Source organism: Mustelus asterias, chromosome 11 (assembly GCF_964213995.1).
Source record: "Mustelus asterias chromosome 11, sMusAst1.hap1.1, whole genome shotgun sequence".
NCBI classification, from domain to species: Eukaryota; Metazoa; Chordata; class Chondrichthyes; order Carcharhiniformes; family Triakidae; genus Mustelus; species Mustelus asterias.
Window position 1 is genome coordinate 74,980,359 of NC_135811.1, and position 20,411 is coordinate 75,000,769.

At 44.5% G+C, this 20,411-nt stretch overlaps 2 protein-coding genes across 2 annotated transcripts in view; one reads left to right on the forward strand and one right to left on the reverse strand.

Annotated features, from left to right (window-relative positions):
• Positions 1 to 5,698, reverse strand: part of nsfa (N-ethylmaleimide-sensitive factor a) — a 221,599-nt gene extending 215,901 nt beyond the window's left edge. The window contains exon 1 of the mRNA XM_078223761.1: positions 5,533 to 5,698. Within this exon, the coding sequence (XP_078079887.1) occupies positions 5,533 to 5,544 (12 nt within the window). The 5' untranslated portion in view covers positions 5,545 to 5,698. The remainder of the gene's footprint in view (positions 1 to 5,532) is intronic.
• Positions 1 to 20,411, forward strand: part of LOC144500596 (ADP-ribosylation factor 2-like) — a 384,154-nt gene that overhangs the window by 309,102 nt on the left and 54,641 nt on the right. The gene's annotated exons all lie outside the window — the stretch shown is intronic.

Sequence of the window (20,411 nt, forward strand, 5' to 3'; positions counted from 1 at the left end):
TCCCGAAAGTACAATACCCACTCAATAGCTTTCAAGGTCACCCTTCTCCTGCCGATCCACAATTACTACATTTGTCAAGTTGAAATTTCCTGAGCCAAGAATTGACTTTCAAGTTACCACTCCTGTAGCATTACCATAACTGTTTGACATCATCTGTGAACGTGATGGAACTTCCAGATCCAAGTTGATGGTGTCATAGCAAAGATTCCAAAACCAGACCCATGGAACCCAACTCAATGTTTAGCCCACCCTCAAAACTCCTGCAGCTGAACTCCTGTTTCACAACTGCCTTCAGGTTTCTAGCAGCCCAGTCTTGCCTTTCCCACGGAATTTCTACCAAATGTTTTTCAGATACACAAGCTCCCTATTTTGAAAACATAGAATCATAGAATAGAATCCCGACAGTGCAAGAGGCGGCCATTCGGCCCATCAAGCCTGCACCAAATAGGCCCACCCCAGACCCTATCCCCACACCCCACACACATAACTCACTAATCCCTCTAACCTATACATCCTGGGACACTAAGGGCCAATTTAGCATGTCCCATCAACCTAACTCACACATCTTTGGACTGTGGGAGGAAAGCCACGCAGACACTGGGAGAAAGTGCAAACTCCACACAGACAATCACCCAAGTCCAGAATCGAACCTTGGTCCCTGGGGCTGTGAGGCAGCAGCGCTAACCACTGTGCCAACCTGCCACCCTATATAACAATAGGATACAATTTCACATTTCCCTTAGCATTATAAAGCTCTCTTAGAACTCGCAATCTTATATTGTAGAAAGAATAATTTATAATGGAAATCTAAAAGTAAGGACAGAAAGAAATCTCTAAGTAAGGTCAGAATATGTGACTTTGTAATCTTGGCAGAATGGTTCATTTCGCCAGTTCACTTCAATCTTGTTTCATAGAAATCATAGAAACCCTACAGTGCAGAAACAGGCCATTCGGCCCATTGAGTCTGCACCGACCACAATCCCACCCAGGCCCTACCCCCAGATCCCTACATATTTACCCACTAATCCCTCTAACCTACACATCTCAGGACACTAAGGGCAATTTTAGCATGGCCAATCAACCTAACCCGCACATCTTTGGACTGTGGGAGGAAACCGGAGCACCCGGAGGAAACCCACGCAGACACGAGGAGAATGTGCAAACTCCACACAGACAGTGACCCAAGCCGGGAATCGAACCCAGGTCCCTGGAGTTGTGAAGCAGCAGTGCTAACCACTGTGCTACGGTGCTGCCCTGGACATCTGAAGACTGTACTTGGTTCGACTTCCGATGTGTGCTACCACAGAAGATTCACTTGCCTATTAATACATGGAACACAACATTATGTATTATTGTTTTTTTTATTGCCTTCTTCTTCACCTGCAGCTTCATAAGAAATTCAAGGCGTCTAATTCACCCAAATGCCTATTATTTGCGAAAGCAAATTACTTTTGATGCTGGAAATCTGAAATAAAGATAGAAAATGCTGGAATTATTCAGGTCAGCCAACATCTGCGGACAGAGAAACACAGTTAAGGAGATTATATTTTGACATATTAGTGCTAAAATAACAAGCCACAGGTTTTAACATGTGTGTGCAGCTTTCTGATGAAAACAGTTTTAATAGGTTTATGTTGTCGTCCAGGTTTACCAGGTGCCATAGACATTATATTAAATTCTATACAATGTTAAACCGCTGGACATTTTCTTCTAAATTACCAGCCTTGAATTTTAAATGGCAACACATTGCAATTCAGATCGTGCATCCACCAGGATATTCACCACAGGCAATAAAAATAAGCTGTCCATAATACATAATGTTGTATTCCATGTATTAATAGGCAAGTGAATCTTCTGTGGTAGCACACATCGGAAGTCAAACCAGATGAAACAGGATTGAAGTGAACTGGCGAAATGAACCATGGAACAAATACAAAATTCTGCCATGATTATAAAGTCACATGTTCTGTCCTTACTTTTAGATTTCCATTATAAATTATTCTTCCTACATTTATAACGGAAAGTTCCCAACTTGGAATATTGTAATCACACCTGCTGCCAGTGATACCAATGCAACATCTTCACAGATAAAGAGGTGCGTGGATAGAGTGAGACATGTTTAAAGGCTTTCTATTATTACAAATTAATGCAAAATGGAAAAATTGACAGTACACAGTGCAAAATTTCACACCCCCACCCCAAACTCAGGAATATTTTCTTGACTCTCAGCTAAACTCGTTTCAAAATTCTCCAAATATATATCAATTGATATCTTTGCTTCTCTTCCTCCATAAACCCTCTTCTACATTTGGAACTTTTCAAAAATTGTTCCTTTGCGTCACTGGCAAGTGCAGCATTTATTGTGCATCCCCAACTGCCCTCGAGAAGATGGCGCTGAGCTGTCTTCTTGAACTACTGCAGTTCATGCAGATACTCACAGCGCTCCCAGAGGTAGGGAGTTCCAGGATTTTGATCCAGTGACAGTGAATGGGGGAACTTGCAAGTGACGGTGATCCCATGCACCTAATGCCCTTGTCTTTATAGGCTGTAGAGATCACTGGTTTGGGAGGCACATCAATAAAAGTTCCGTGAGATGTTGTAGACAATTTGTAGACAATGTGTATGCAATGGAGTGAATGTTTAAAGTGCCAAACAGGCAGTTGATAAAATGCTGGAAAATCTCAGCGGGTCTGATAGCATGTGAAGAGAGAAGAGGTAACGCTTCAAGTCTGGATGACCTAGACTCGAAATGTTAGTTCTGTTCTCCCTCCACAGATGCTGTCAGACCTGCTGAGATTTTCCAGCATTTTCTGTTTTTGCTTCAAGTTCCAACATCTGCAGTATCTTTGTCCTAGATTATGTTGTCCTGAATGTTGCTGGTGTTGCACCAACCAGATTTGGATAGTATTCCATCACTCTCCTGACTTTTGCCTTCTAAGTGCTGGACAGGCTCTGGGGAGTCAGCTAGTCAGTCACTCACTGCAGAATGCCCAGCCCCTCCCATGTATTCAGCCAAATCAACATCGGCATCAGCCTCAACTCCAGGCCTGTTCTTGCATATAGAACTGACTAACATGTCCCGACATCGAAGCGTAAAACATCTTCCCACCACCCTGATCAAGTGACAGTTCCATGTTCGTGCATGCATCCTATTTTTCTTCAACCCCGGCCTTGCTTTGATCCTTCTCATCAATAACTGTTTCTTCAATCATATGTTTTACAACTTATAGAAATATAGGGTGTACAGCTCTGGTAAGGAACTAAATATAACAAATAGATGATAAACATGCTCAAAATATAGTTTTGGTTGAATGGGACAGTCATAACTAAACCAGTCAGTATTGACACTCTAATCAGGAATATAACCTTGATTTGAAGGGGCAGTTGTCTGCAATTTTGCAATATAATTAGTCAAAGGAACCCGACACTGGTTGCGGGAGAGAGGAATTAAAAAATTTTTCAGAATGTAAGCAATCGCTGGCAAATTCAAAATTTATTGTACCTCTTTCCTTAGCTGTTCTGAGAAGATGGTCAAGCCACTTCACAGAATACTACAGTACAGAAGAGGCCCTTCAGCACATCGTGTCTGCACCGACGCATGAAATGCCCTGACCCACCCACCGAATCCCACTTGGCCCAGAGCCTAGAATGTTATGGCGTGCCAAGTACTCATCCAGGTACTTTTTAAAGGATGTGAGGCATCCCGCCTCCACCACCCTCCTAGGCAGCGCATTCCAGACCGTCACCACCCTCCGAGTAAAAATGTTTTTTCTCAAATCCCCCCCCCCCTAAACCTCCCACCCCTCGCTTTTAACTTCACAGGACAACGAAAAGGCGATCACACTGGTCAGGGATGAAAGTCACATTTTCATTGCAGTGTTAATGTAAACCTACTTGTGACTAATAAATAAACTAAAACCAAAACTAATCTGCCCCGGCTAGGACGAGGACAGTAGATTTGCTTCCTCACAGGACTCTCGTCAAATCAGCTGGGTTTTCACAAAAATCCAACAGCTTCATGGTCACTCCATCAATACCAGCACTTCATCGAATATTTGAAGATTTCCCAGGCTGCTATGAGATTCCCACAGGGGTCTTCCCTCAGACCATTCGCTGTCTCACAACCCCCCTCCCTGTTACAGATATTGGGTGTTTCTACCATTCTGTGCTTCCAGTACTTTCCCGTTATCGCTGCCCTGAATTTCTATCTGCAGTTCAGTGACTTGAAAATGTGGGCAGCTCACATTTTCTCATCTCCAGGAATAGATTTGTTTTTAATGCCAGAATACCAAGGTGAATGGGAAGCAGAAGTATTACAGAAGGGCATGAAATGGTTCCTCTGTATGAGAATTTATGCTGAACATAACAGTAAGCAAGAACCCACGCCCTGCTCATAATTACATGAGCACACCATCAATAGATGTCAGGATGCACCATTTATTTGGCACAAAATGCAGAATCAGCTGCATTAATGCTCCAAATAAATCAGTTCAAGCTGGTCCAGAGGAAGACTCTATTAATTCAATGGATGATCAGGATCATCAGTTCTCAGCACACAACATGCCCCTCCAGTAAAAATTACTACTCAAGGCATCTTTGGAAGCACCTTCAACCCCTTCCATATTATCTGAACATTATAAAGTTGCTCTTTGTTAAACTGGGTACCAAACATAACTTGGATCTTGCACCACAACTGGATCCATCAACAGCAAACCTCTTCCCTCCACGAGGATTTTCCTTGAACATTGGAGCAATGACAAGCATTTTGCACCAGTGTGGTGTATAGTGATTGTAATAAAAGGGTGCTGATGGGCAGCTCAACCTCAACTCCCAATACACCCCATCTCCCTGCAACCACCCCCCCCCCCCCCCCCCCCCCCACCCCCACCCACCCACCCCAGTACAGCTCACTTGCAGAATTAGTGGCAGAAATGGTCAGGGGTGAAAAATGCAGGGCCAGGGAAAGATGGAGAATGTGGGCAGCGGGTAGGTTGGGGTAGACAAAGGGGCAAGAAGGGGACCCGGGGGGGGGGGGGGGGGGGGATAGTGGTTAGGATGGTGGGAAGAAGATGGTCATGGAGGGATGGAGGGAGGTAGGTAGGTCCTGGGGGGCAGGTATGGGAAATGGAGGAATCGGGGGGGCGGGGGGAGGGAGGGAAAGGTCGGGGGGGGGGGGGGGGGAATGGGATGGGGGAATGGGGGGGGGGAATGGGGGGGGGGGGGGGGAGTGGGGGGGGGGAATGGGGGGGGGGAGTGGGGGGGGTAATGGGGGGAGGGGGGGTAATGGGGGGGGGAGAAGGTCAGGCAGGGGATATGGGGGGGAATGGGGGGTCATAGAGGGGAAGGTCAGGCAGGGAATGAGGAGGCAAGGAGGGGGAATGGGGGAATTGGGGAGGGTGGTGGGGGTGTCGGGAAGGGGTGTCGGAGGGGGGGGGGGGTGTCGGAGGGGGGGGGGGGGTCGGTCACCACCCCCGGGCCCAGTACCTGAACGGAGGCAGACAGCGGATCCCCTCCCCTCAGCCCCGCACTCACCCGGCTGGCCATCTTGAGTGTGCAGACCTCCTCTCCCCTCAGCCGCTGTCTGTGTGTCGGTCTCTCTCTCGGTGTGTGTCTCTCTCTGTGTCTCTCACCCACAACCGGCTCGCGCTCTCTCCCCTCCCCCAACCAGTGGCCGCTTTAAAACATCCGCACTCGCGTCACCGCGCAGCGCCCTGACCTCAGCACGCAGGACTCCGCCCACACAATGTCATCCCAACGGAGCAGAGCCCTACTGTCACCATCAACACTGACCTTTCACCCATCAACACTGACCTTTCACCCATCACCTTTCAATATTCACCCAACAACTTTCACCCACCAAGATTTACCCACCAATATCGCCCATGATCATTTACTTATCAAAATTCACCCATCAAACTTCGCCCTTCAATCTTTACCCACCAACATTCACCTTTAACCACCTCCCAACCTTCACCCACCAACCTTCACCTTTCAGCCTCCCCCCATCAATCTTCACCCAGGACCATTCACCCATCAAAAGCCCCCTGTTAATCTTCACCTGTCAAACTTCAGCTGTCTTTTGCCCCTTCAATCTTCACCCATGAACCTTCAGCCATGAATATTTATCCATGATCATTGACCCATCAACATTGAACCATCAGCATTCTCCCATCACCATTCCTCTTTCAACATATACATGTTAAAATTTACCCTTCAACATTCACCCAACATTTCTCCCTCAGCATTCACCAATTAACATTCAACTACCAGCATTTCTCCATCAGCATTGACCATTGAACACTCAATGATAAAGTTTACCCTTTAATATTCACCCATCAACATTGACCCTTCAGCCTTCCCCTGTCAACTTTCCCCATCAACATTCTCCCAGCAACTTACACACATTAAAATTTATCCTACAATCGTCACCCAACAACATTCCCCCATCAACATTCACCAATTAACATTCAACCACCAGCATTTCCTCATCAGCATTGACCATTCGACATTCAACGATAATGTTTACCCTTCAATATTCACCCGTCAGCATTGACCGATCAACATTAACCCATCTTCCCCGTCAACTTTCCCCACCAACATTTCCCCATTAAATTTCACCCAGCAATGTACAAACAATAAAATTTACCCTTCAGTAGTCACCCAGCAGCATTCGTCCATCAGCATTCACCAATCAACATTTAACCATCAGCATTCTTCCATCACCATTGACTCACTCGCATTGACCCATCAGCATTCTCCCGTCAACATTCTCCCTTAAATATCCACCCTTCAACATTCACCAATCAACATTTAACCATCAGCAATGATCCACCAGCATTCCCAGTATGGCAATTCCACCACTGCCCCCTGCCCCAGGAAAATTCAGCACCTAAACTTGGAACTTAGTCCAGGTTTGTACAAGAAACTGTAAGGCATATACTTGGGGCAGGCGATCAGTTTTAGCAGTTAGAAATAGTTAGACTGAAAGGTGAATGCAACAACCAAGAAGGGACTGGGTGCATCACGTTCTATTTATTCTTGTGTTACGAAGGATCAATATAAGTTTGACTGAAGGAAGCGAGCTCACTTTGACTGATGCTCTGCATATTTATGTGCTTTCTGGGTTGGTACCTTTTTGAAGTGTCAGAGATACGGTCATGTTGGCATGTTAAAGGACACAATCTCCAGGTCATTATGGGGTCCTAGTGTTATATATCTGAGTGAGGCTAATTAGGTATGCGATATCATACAGTACAGATACACTTTAAACACCTGGATCAGGACCCAGCACTGCAGTACCCAGGAATATTTGTGGCAGGCCAGAACTCTGTAACAAGAGGTCTCACTATTATCTTGTGTGTAGCTGTCTCTCTTTCGCCAGCTTCACTTTTTTGTCTACATCAGGGATCGCATTACCACATAATCATATGCAGCTATTTCAACTTGATTATCAGAGATAAATCCAAACAGTGTCAGTATATTGGGAAAGTCTATTGCATGTCATGTAAAATGACTGCCACTATTCGATAATATTCTGTGCACATTGCAATCTCGGTACCAGCTTCATGTTTGTATCACAACATACAAAAGTGTTTCCCAAACTTTCTCCCCGTATCACCCCATTTTAACACCTCAGGATTGGTATCAGCCTAGGGGTTTGCAGTTAAAAAAAACTGCCCTGCTCAGCAGCTGAAGCTATCTGTCCTGCCTCACACAAAGTCTGAGGCATTAAAATGGGATCAAAAGTTAAAGCTAAATTTCAGCTCATGCAGTAGAGGGATGGGATAATTTCAACGGGGTGGGAATTGTTTGAACTGCAGGGTTGAAAATAAAACAAACATCGACCTTTTGGCAGGCTTTTCTTGCAGCAGCAATCAGGACTCAAAAATCTGTTAGGCCACGCCCACCTTATAGAAAAAAATGCAAGGATAAAAGGGTCCTTGACAGCTGCCAAAACCCAGCCTGAGCTCCATGGCAGCTATTGCTGCCTGGGAGCTTGTGACCCCAAAGTTCTGTCTTGCAATCCCAATGGGAGTTATGATGGTAAGGTTCTTGGCCAATGTGGTGTTCTTGGCGAAGAGCGAGAGACAGACTAGGACATAAAAAGCGCACAAGCAAACATGATATGCTTCTGATATGCGTTCTTGTTGCCTTTTGTTTCCCAAATGTTGTCCATAATGACATTTTAGGCTTTGGAAGACCCAGAACTCTTTCTATTTAATATTGTCATGTTGCCTTGTACAATGGAAGGCCCATACATCACATGAATCTCTGGTGCAGCTGTGAAATGTGGCCCCTGGAATACTTACACATACTTATTAGTTATTTGCTAAATAGTTCCTAGGTATTTACAGATATTGCCAGATAATACAACTTTATTAAATAGTTATTCCAAGCTTTCTGCTTCTTCTTGCAGCTCCTTCTAATGGTGTTATTCTGTATGGCAGCTGGAAGTGAACAGCATATACAAATTGCATTTCAAAATATTACAACGCTACATCAGTCCCCTTCTTAGTAAATGAGAGACAAAATATTATGTTTCAATAATTTGTCTCTAAAGCCTAAACAATAAACATAGGCATAGCATTCAACTTATTACATAATTTTGCATTAATTTACCAATGTAATCAGTTATATACAATGAGATGAAATATTTGTCACTTAAGAATGATGGCAGTCTTCTCTCAACAATAAGATATTGTCTAAGCTCAGGTGTGGTCTCACTTGCCTTATGTTCAGCATCTGAGATGCCAATTTCAGAATTGGATTCAGTGCTCACAGCTGGCATTTTCAGTGTTTTGAAGAATGATGACTTATGAACACTGCATTGCACTGACCATTGATCCTTTTGTATTGGGTCATAACAAATGTTTGGGTGTTTGTGAAGATGCACTTTCATAGACTTCATTAATGAACACAAAAGGTGTTAATTAACAATTATTGTTCAACAGCCGCATGATTGCAGCTCTCTCCCTAAATTTCTCATGCTTAAGAGAGCTCCACCCATTGGGATGACTCCCCACTCTGAGTGCCCATTGACCACCACTTAAGCTAAACTCTTCAATAAAATGCGTGACAGGAGTACAAAGCCCTCATCTTTAATGCCTGGCTCCTGCTAGGGTTAATGCAGGACCACTCCGGGTTTTGCTGTGTTGACTCAGATTTTTGCCCAGGTGGTGAGGTGGCTTGAAGACTAAGTTATGCATTTGATCCCATGTGACCCTGACTCTGCTGTGTTGCCCTTAAAAGGGACAATCGCCACGTTCCTCCCTCTTTATGGAATCTTCAATGTTTTCCTCTCTTCCGTTAATTTCTCATTGCCAAGCTTCAATTTTTCACAGGATTTGTTCTAACTTTCCAGTTGCTTTTTTATGGCAATCAATTTATTCTATATTGTTTCATTAATTTCTCCTTCTTAACATCATTTTGTAATTCTTTGCAACTTTTTTCGCGTTTGCTATCAGTAATTTTATCTTATGTTAATATCCTATCTGGAGCTTTGATTCTTTTTGCTGATTCCTCTTTACATTCAATAGTTCCGACTTTCTTTTGAAGTCTTTAATTTGTATTTCTTCTGAGGAGAATCCATGATGTTCTGACTGGATGTAAACATTTTACAAATGGAACCTTATATTTCCACTTGTCTTATCTTCAGCCAAACCATTCTGGCATCACTGTTGGTCAGGTCTGTCTCCGACAAAGTGTTGACTTGTTTCTATTCTGCAATTCTCTTGTTTCCCTTCCTGTGTGACCTTTCATTGTTCTCCCTCTGGGGACTTTCATTGCCCTCCTTCTGGGGTCTTTGTTGCTCTTGATTTGAGGTCTTCCATTGCCTCCTCTGAGGTCCTCCGTTGCCTCTTCCTTGAGGTCTTTTTTGCTTATGGACCTTTTTTGAGAGTTGTCCTGTACCTGGGGTCTTCTCTAATTTTCCTGTCTATAGCTATTTGTTCCTTCTTGTGGTTGCTACGTTAATTGCATTGCTACTTTTAAGTGTATTATCTCTTTAAGCTTTTAGTCTGTGCAGTAATTTTTACCCACAGATTGTAGTTGCTTGGATATAGTTGACTTTTCTTCACAGGTGTATTTTGCAATAAATGTGTCGATGCAGGTACAGAGTGTTTCAAGCTGTTTATTTTATTTTACTTTTCAAGCTGCAGCACACCTTCCCAGTGTCAGACATTTTTTTAAACTTTTGAACTTTTTTAACTGCAGCAATTCTTTGCCTTTTATCCAAATTCCTTTTTAAATTTGAAACCATAGTTCTTCTAGTTGCCATCTCCGCATGACCATCTTCTCTTTTTTTTACTCTGTAAATTTCTTTTTTAAACCTTTGATTCTGCCAGCTAATTTTACAGGTTTGTTTTTCTACATCTGTCTTTCAGTTTCTTTATACACTGAGCCTCCCGGACCACACCTAGTCTACAATGTGAGTACAGGTGCGTTTCTGCATTTCGCTCACCTTTCTTGTGGGTTCTGACCCAGTGACCTTGCTGTGTTCCCTCTGTTGCTCATCCATCTTGTAACTGTCCATCTTTTCTGATTCTACAGTACTTAAGGTCTGGCAATATCTTAAATGGATCTATTCACCTAAAAAGAGGCATTCTGGTGAGTATTTTTCCCAAGACTTCCATTAAAACAGGATACTCACAGATGTCGGGCCAGAAGAAGTGTCATGATAATTCAACCTCATCCAGATGTAAAGCTGCACGTTCACAAACTTGATTAATGAACACAAAAGGTATTTATTAATGTTATGGTGGAATTAAAGTGATAGACACAAAATGGTTACCTGGGAAGGGACATTAAAAGGCGCTGGCTTTTAGCACAGACAGTTACACAAAAAGTTAAAACTTGCAGTATCTGAATTGCTGCAGGAAGCTGGTCAGAGCTTGAGGCACTTTAGGTAAGAGCAGACCCAGAACAATGAGTCTGATAATAAGGTCAGCCACTGATGGGGACATAAATACATAAATGTAACAAGATCAGCCACTGAATGTATATATCGAAACCAGTCATTGATAGAGGACATAACTGCATAAATGTATCCATTCTATGAATAATGATATGTTAACTGTCCATGTCCGTACCTGTTTGCTTGTAACGAAGTGTTAACTATCGATGTCCGTATCTGTCTACTCAGCTTGTAACCATGTGTTAACAGCTAATGTCCGTACTGCCTATTGTCTAAAAGGTATAAAAATGATCAACTGCCATTGTGTAGTTGAGAAGGTAGCTGCCAAGTACTGCGGAGTACCAGTGCTTTCTCCCAAAGCTTTGACCGAAATAAAACTGTATTATTGAAACTTCCAAGTCTGACTCCGAAGTGGTAAATTTCCCACAACAATTGGCATAGTCGGCAGGATCTCATTGCTGGTAAGTTCGATCGATTGGCCATGATCGGAAAGCCGGGGTAGAGATCACTGAATCTGTGGGAGTCAGACAGGGTCAACAATACAGTTTAAAAGAGGTTAAAAATTAAGGGGTATTTATAGTGATAAGTATTGATTGTATATGGTATAGTGATAAGTACTAACTGCTGATAGTGATAAGTAACTGTTACTTGTGCTGACCGACTAGAGGACAAGGAAGTGCCTGTCTCAAGCGCGCAGCCTTAGACCGGTTGTTAAGAGGGGAAATCCCCCACGCGAAGGTCAGGACCCTGAAGTGGGCACAGAGGCACCAAGGGCACTTAGGATTGTGAAGCACAAGTGGCAAAGGTCGGTTAACATCAAACTCTGTAGTGGCGAACAAACGCAGAGTTTGCCACCTGTTTGCATGAAAGTTTGTAAAGTTGGGTACTGGACTGTCAATGTTGTAAAGTGGTGCGGAAAAGGAGCTGATCAACTCTGACCTAGAGCCGGACTCCGGTGGAGAAGCACATTGCTGAGGCGGTAATAGTGGAGCCGTGAGTATAAATTGAAACCCTGAGACGGTAGTGAAACATGGTGCTAGAGTAGTAATAGTGGCCGGGGGTAGTGAAGTCCCTGACGGTAGAGAGAACACATTGCTAGGGAGTAATTGTGGCCGTAAGGTGCCGAAAACACGTTGCCAAGGAGGCAATAGTGACCGGGGATAGTGAAGTCTGCGAGATGGCAGATAAAGAAGTTAAGAGAGGACCTGCAGGATCTCTTATTGAAGTGTACATGACAGACAGGCAAGCGTTAATAAAGAAGATGCAAAGGGATGGCAGGGATGCTTCTCAGACCTTAGGACAGCAGAGAAAGTGGATAGATGGGGAAAAGAGAAACAAGACAAAGAAGACAGGGGTATTATTAGTACATCAGTTAGCTGGACTAATTGAGCAAGTAGTCGTCTCTACTAAAAAGTGGAGTGAAGATAAAGAGAAGATTAGAGAGTTAGAATCCAGGGTCAGGGAACTGGAGAAATGAAACCAGGCGTTAGAAGAGAATCGATGGAGAGGGGAAACTGTTCCTCTACCTCCTTATGAGTCCACACGACAGGGACCAACCGCTCATCCAGAGGAGTGGGAAGCGCTGGAACACAACTTAGCGCCAGTAACCCGAGGGGGAACGGATGTGCAGCCAAAAGCGAATTATAAACCATTCACCCCAGGTGAAAGACAGCAGATAATGGCTTCCCTGGGTAAACTACAACCTAGAAGCGCAAACACTAAATTCTGGGAAGAATTAGATACAATTTGGGTAAGACACCAATTACACCTGAGAGACTTTCACCAACTGGTCAGGGCAGCCTATCCAGCGGATAAGTGGAGGCAGGTAGCAGGTGGACCCGAAACTCCTCCAGCACAGGATTGTAGTGGGGGATGGTGGACACATGTAGTCGTCCTAACAGCAGAAATAGATGCCCAACAGGCACCCTCCACCCAGTTTAAGACAGAAATTCAGAGAGTTTTAGGGAATGCTCCTACTAACTGGAGCAGAATTACCACAACCAAGCAGCTAAAAGGGGGAAGGAGCTTCTGAGTACGGGGAACGGTTATTCCAAGTATATCAGGAATGCTCAGGGCAAGGAAACCCAGGTCGTGGGGATCGAGCGTTCATCCAGGCTTTCAAGGATGGACTCTCTAGTGCTCACCAAACCATCCTTATAATGGGAGTGATTATGTCCCAGGATTATGATGAATTGGTAGAGTGGGCTAGTGGCGTACCGGGAGGCGGAGAGGAGAAATCCCAGACAAGGGCAAGGCAAGAAAGAGTAGCCGCTTACAGTAACGGGAACGGAACTAAGTCCAAACTGACTTGCCATAATTGTGGCCGACAAGGACACTTTGTGAGGGATTGCGGGCTCCCAAGGAAAGGAAACAGATGTGCAGTGGGAAACATTGTAGCCACTGTAATAAACATGGACACACAGAAGCAGTGTGTTGGGATAAACATGGGAGACCCCCGACCCGATCCATGACCACAGCAGAACCAGAGGAACCAAGGAACCTCCGAGATCAGCAAGATTGACGGTCTGCAGCCCCCATTCATAAGGGTAAGAAGGAGGGAAGGATTTATGTGTCTGCACTAGTAGGGCGGGGGGGGGGCAGGCAATGTGAGATGCTGGTGGACACAGGAGCATCCATATCTGTCACCGACCTACCCTTACCCACTACAAGTAAAATGATTTCCCTGACCGGGATAGGAGGGAACAAAACACCCGCCTACTTGAGCGAGACCACGTAAGTAGAAATAAATAATTTGTATATACCGATGAGGTTTTATGTGTGTAAAAATACCGAGGGTACAATAATGGGAAATTATTTAATGAAAGAATATGAGATTTTGATAGACTGTGGAAAGGGAGAATTAATCTGGCCAAGACAGGACGGTCGGAAAACTAGAATAGGGAAACTCACAAGTCACCTCGAAACTATTAAGGTGGCCACAGTCACCACCAGAAATTGGGAATTAGAGACAGGAGGGTTCGGGGCCATCTGTGCTTCCATCCCCGGAGTATGGGCTGAAACAAAATTAGATACCAGCTTAACTAAAACGGACCCAATAAAGGTACCTGGACCGGAGCATAAGCCCCACCGACAATACCCAATAAAACCAGAAGCAGAGGCAGCTGTAGTGGAGATAGTTAAAGGGTTAGTGGAGAAAGGAATTCTGAGAGAAACCACGAGCATCACTAACTCCCCAACCTGGCCAGTGAGTAAACCTGATAGATTACACTGGACTCAATAAAGTCACGTCCAAGTTGTACCCCATTGTAGCAAGCCCCTCGACAATCCTGAATGGACTGTCACAGAAGCACAAAATATTCACAGTATTGGATATAGCCAATGGATTCTGGTCCTTACCATTGGATCCTGAATCCCAAGACAAATTCGCCTTTACAGTGGGAGACAAACAGTACACTTGGACTCGCCTACCGCAGGGATTCCACAACAGCCCCGCTATCTTCCATCGAGTAATGAGTGATATCCTGAACAGGGTAGAACTGCCAGAAGGTAGCACGATCCTACAATATGTAGATGATATCTTAATAGCTTCAGAATCCAAGTCAGGACATCAAGAAGCACTATATCTAGTATTAAACGAACTAAAAACCGCAAGGTTAAAGGTGAGCCCCAAACAGACACAAATCGTGAAAACACAAGTCCTGTACGTAGGACACCTTATATCCCAAGGGCTTAAAGAAATGCCAACAGACCGAAAGAAGGCAGTACAACAAATGCCGCTACCCATCACCGTAAGAGGGGTCAGAAAGGTGCTAGAACTGTTTAACTACAGCCGAAGTTTTATCCTGGGATTCACAAACTTGGCAGAACCTATACAAAGACTAGTCAAAGGGGGAAAACCAGCTTTAAATCCCGGAGAATGGGGACCCAAGCAGGAAGAGGCATACAACAAACTAAAAACAAAACTGCTATCAGCCCCTGGACTAGGATTACCAGATTCTAATAAGGACTTCCACATCCATTGTAGTAATGAGGGAGGGTTCTATTCCGCAGTGGTATCACAGGACCATGGCGACAAAAGGAGACCCATAGGTTACTATTCAACTGCAGAAGGGCCGGTAGTCACCGGACTGCCAAGGTGCATAGCCGCCTTGGATTGTGTCGCCTGGGCCGTAAAGGTTAGCGAGCCAATAATAATGACAGGGAATATAATCTTTCACACCAAACACACCTTGGTGGAAATGTTGAACACGGGAAAGCTGAGGTCCGTCTCAAACATGAGAAGGGCTAAGTGGGAAGCTGTCCTCCTATCTCCAAGCAAATGCGTAATAATAATAAGGGACACAGGAAATAACCCAGCAGAAGGGATTATAGACACAGGAGAGCCACACAATTGTGGGGATATAGATATGTATGTAGAAGAAGGTAGGATAAAGGATGTACCTTTAACAACAGCTGAGGAGACCTTTTTTGTAGATGGTTCACACAAATATGTGCAAGGATCACCCCGGACAGGGTGGGCAGTAGTAAATGACAAACTAGAAACAGTAAGGTCAGAAAGGATGAGGTCTATCCGCGCAAGTGGCAGAACTAGTGGCACTCACACAGGCACTAGAGTTATCTGAAGGAAAAACGGTAAACATATATACAGATAGTCGGTACGCGTTCGGGGTAATATATGACTATATGACAGCATGGGGTAGAAGGGGGTTCATAACCACGGGAGGAACTCCTATTAAACACCAACAAAGAATTGAGGCATTGTTAAATGCTAGTGAGAAACCTCGAGAAGCCGCAGTAATCAAAATTAAGATGCACCAGAAAGAACCAGGAAGAGATAACCCAGACTGGTTAAATTTCAAAGGGAACTAAGCCACAGATAGAGCAGCACAGTTAGCCTTAGAACAGGAGACAGTTGGCGAGCTGCCAATAGCAGTAACAGAACAGACAGGAGACGAAATAGATATTTGGGACTTACATGAGGATACCTCAAAAGAGGAAAAGGAGAAGTGGGAAGCACAGGGAGCAGTCAAAGGGACTGATAACATTTGGAGACAAGAAGATAAGGTAATAGCACCAAGCATACAAAACACCCTATTGGAACTACACCATGGACTCTCACACGCGGGTAGAGAGGCCATGATAACTAGTGTAGGAAAGGAACGGTGGTGGAAAGGAATGGGAAGAGATATGGCCTGACACTGTCACCGATGCGTGACATGCGCGCAACACAACCCTGGCCGACCCATAAAAATTAAGATGGGACACCAGTCCCGACCAAAGGGACCCTGGAAACATCCGCAAATAGATTTCACAGGGCCACTACCACAATCCCATGGCAAAACCTATTGTCTGGTTATTATAGACCAGTTCACCAGGTGGATAGAAGCATTCCCTACTACAAATTGTACTGCTACCACAGTGGCTAGAATATTGGCAGAAGAGGTAATCCCTAGATGGGAAATACCCCTACAAATCGATTCGGACCAAGGGACGCACTTCACTGGAAAGGTGCCAATTGGTGGGGATAAAACAAAAATTCCACATCCCTTACCACCCACAAGAGTTCTGGAATGGTGGAACGTATGAATAGAACATTTAAGAATGCACTAGCTAAAGCCATACAAACATCGGGAAAAATGTGGATAGAAGTATTGCCCACTATATTAATGAGGCTAAGAGCTACCACAAGCCGGACAACCGGATTAACCCCTTATGAACTGATGACAGGATGGGCGATGCAATTACCAGAAAGCATCATAACAGGTGAGACCGATGTAGGTCAACTAAAAGACAAAATCAGAAGATATGTTTTGGAACTAAGTGCCCAACTAAAAGGGATGCGCAAATTGGTAAAAGATAATCAGGAAGAAAGAGATGCACAGAGAGAGCTTGAAATGCTCCCTGACGTCCCAACAGCGGGAAGTCGAGTCCTAGTAAAAACATTACCTGACAAACCAGGGTTTGCACCAAAATGGAATGGGCCATATGAAGTTATAATTAGCGGAGACACCTGTGCCTGTCTAGACATAAGAGGGAAAGGTGTATGGAAACATTGGACCCAGCTGAAATTACACAAAGGAATGAATGAATTAATTAAAGTGACCAGATTGCTTTCCCCAAAACAGGTGAAGACTGCAAGAGTAACTGATGCATTCGGGTTGACAGTATAATTTGTGAAAATTGTATAACTTACGGTATTAGGATTGATACTTGCTCGTTGCGGACATGTATGAAATCGCGTATCTAACTGTATTACTTTGCATTGTCGCGACTGTAAACTTGACTGGGCTAGAAGATAACCAATTTTACAAGGCTCATATACACTTACATGGGAATCGGACTGTGTGTTACCTGTTAGCCCAATCAGTAGAAGCCCTATTTGTGGCCACCCCTGGGTGGACCCCTCATGACTTATATACTTTAGATACATCAGACGCACCCTGTAAGGGACAAATTGGCAAATATAAAAGAGGTATACAGGGAAGATGTGTGGAACTTGTAAATCCCACAAATCCTGTGTGCAGGGGGCTCCAACAGGTGGGAGGAAGAGCTTGCTCGGATAATGCAAGCTATCCACTTTGTTTTTCGGGGCAGGGATGGGGATGTGCATATGCCTTGTCCCCAGGAATGATTCCTGCGTACAGACGCAGTGTGTCCGTCAGGTAAATAGGGGTCAGTTTACTTGCACCTGTGATGAACAGAAATGCCTGAATGTAACCACGGGGAGGCAGCTCCTTTGTGGACAGTGTAATGGGACTCATATCAGCTCAGCCGAATGGACATACCCATTTGATACTTACCAGGCAGTGGGATCAAACGGGGAGTCAAGTAAACCGGGCAATTGGCGGTATACACAAACTAATAATCAGGACACTAAATGCGACCGGGCTAAGAAGGGATTTGTATTCCTCTTCAATGGTACCTACATGACAGAAACACCAACCCTCCCAATCCTTTTTGCAGTAGGAACAATAGGACCAGTCACTGTTCCATGCCCTCAGGGGATAAGGGGCATATCCGGAGAAAGACAGTAACCCGGGCTATCAGCAAAGAATTCTGCGCTGATTGGGAAACCCTGGGCACAATGGGATCATCACTGGGATACGGATTCCCTGGAGCCCTATCTCTGTTGGGGGGGGGGGGGGGGGGGGGGCGGGGGGGGGGGGCAGCAGGAGTAATTAGTGCAAAAAATAGGAATCATATTGTCTGTGGTCTAACAGTCCTGGGAAACAGCACTTCAAAAGCACTGGAGGCTGTCAACCAAGAAATGGCTGAACTGAGATTATATGCACAGCAGACACGATATGCAGTGGACTACCAGTTAGCACAACAAGGGGGAGTATGTACAATCATAGGAAACAAATGCATAACCCATGTCACAGACGAATCCTATAACATTACCCAAGTCATTAATAACATCAGAGAACAACTTGATAACTTCAGACAGGGACCCTAGAAAGGAGGTAGCTGGCTGGAATGGCTAGTGGGGGGATCCTGGGGATCCTATTTACTGCATGGACTGATCATACTCATTTCAATTGTAATTGTCTGTTGCCTAATTATTGGATGCCTTAAGGTCTGTTGCAAAGCAATGGTGACACGAATTGTGCCAGGAGCCAGTGTAACCATTGAGGAAGAATACATGATGGGAATCTCTGAAGACGTCGAAAGCTACGAAGAAGCAAAGAAGAAGATGGACCTCTACCTGTGAAGATGCAGTTGTTGGTCTGGGGATTATTAAATAATAATCCTGACCAAAAAGGGGGAGTGTTATGGTGGAATTAAAGTGATGGACACAAAATGGTTACCTGGGAAGGGACATTAAAAGGCACTGGCTTTTAGCACAGACAGTTACACAAAAAGTTAAAACCCTCAGTATCTGAATTGCTGCAGGAAACTGGTCAGAGCTTGAGGCACTTTAGATGAGAGCAGACGCAGAACAATGAGTCTGATAATAAGGTAAGAAGTCTCACAACACCAGGTTAAAGTCCAACAGGTTTATTTGGTAGCAAATGATAATAAGGTCAGCCACAGATGGGGACATAAATGTAACAAGATCAGCCACTGAATGTAGATATCGAAACCAGTCATTGATAGAGGACATAACTGCATAAATGTATCCATTCTATGAACAATGATATGTTAACTGTCCATGTCCGTACCTGTCTGCTTGTAACGATGTGTTAACTATCGATGTCCGTATCTGTCTACTCAACTTGTAACAATGTGTTTAACGGCTAATGTCCGTACTGCCTATTGTCTAAAAGATATAAAAATGATCAACTACCATTGTGTAGTTGAGAAGGGAGCTGCCAAGTACTGCGGAGTACCAGTGCTTTCTCCCAAAGCTTTGACCGAAATAAAACTATATTATTGAATCCTCCAAGTCTGACTCGGAAGTGGTAAATTTCCCACAACATTAATAAGATTTTTTCAGCAGTCAGATGGCTGCAGCTCACTCCCTACACGTCTCCTGACCAAGGGAGCTCCACCCACTGGGGTGATTCCCCATCTGAGTCCTCATTGATCACACATGCCTTGTAACCTTTACTCTGCTGTGTTGCCCTTAAAGGGTTAATCACTACACTGTTGCAAGAAGTTATTCACTTTCTAACAACACCATCACTTTCCCAAGCACTTTATCTCCAGGCTTTACTGCTGTAACTCTGAATTTAATTTCTCGCTCGGCTTTCACTCTCATTTGATCCTTCTGTTCTTGATTACATTAATGTACATGTTGATCAGTAACTTCATGGTGAAGACTTGTGCGTATAAGATGTGCAAAGATGAGTGTAGCCAGTGGCTTTTCGGTAGTCAGATGTAATTGTGATTAAAGCAATACAGCTCGACCTTCCATGACACATCCTCAGAGTGGTATGGAGGGTCTTAGCTATGAGGAGAGATTGGGTAAACTGGGCTTGTTCTCCCTGGAAAGACGGAGAATGAGGGGAGACCTAATAGAGGTGTACAAAATTATGAAGGGTATAGATAGGGTGAACAGTGGGAAGCTTTTTCCCAGGTCGGAGGTGACGATCACGAGGGGTCACGGGCTCAAGGTGAGAGGGGCGAGGTATAACTCAGATATCAGAGAGACGTATTTTACACAGAGAGTGGTGGGGGCCTGGAATGCGCTGCCAAGTGGGGTGGTGGAGGCAGACACGCTGACATCGTTTAAGACTTACCTGGATAGTCACATGAGAAGTCTGGGAATGGAGGGATACAAACGAATGGTCTAGTTGGACCAATGAGCGGCACAGGCTTGGAGGGCCGAAGGGCCTGTTTCCTGTGCTGTACTGTTCTTTGTTCTTTGTTCTCAGCGGTGTCTGTATGCATAACTTTTTTCAAAGTATGCATAAATAGCTTGACCTCTCCATTAGGATCTTGGACAATGGGGTGTGATCTTTGAATGAAACAGCATGAGCTTGGAGAGCCAAAGGGCCTGTTCCTGTGCTGTACTTTTCTTTGTTCTTTGTTTCCTTTGAAACCTTGAGAGTTTGCAAATTTATTGTTGAATGGAGGTCCATTGTCACTATTTGAG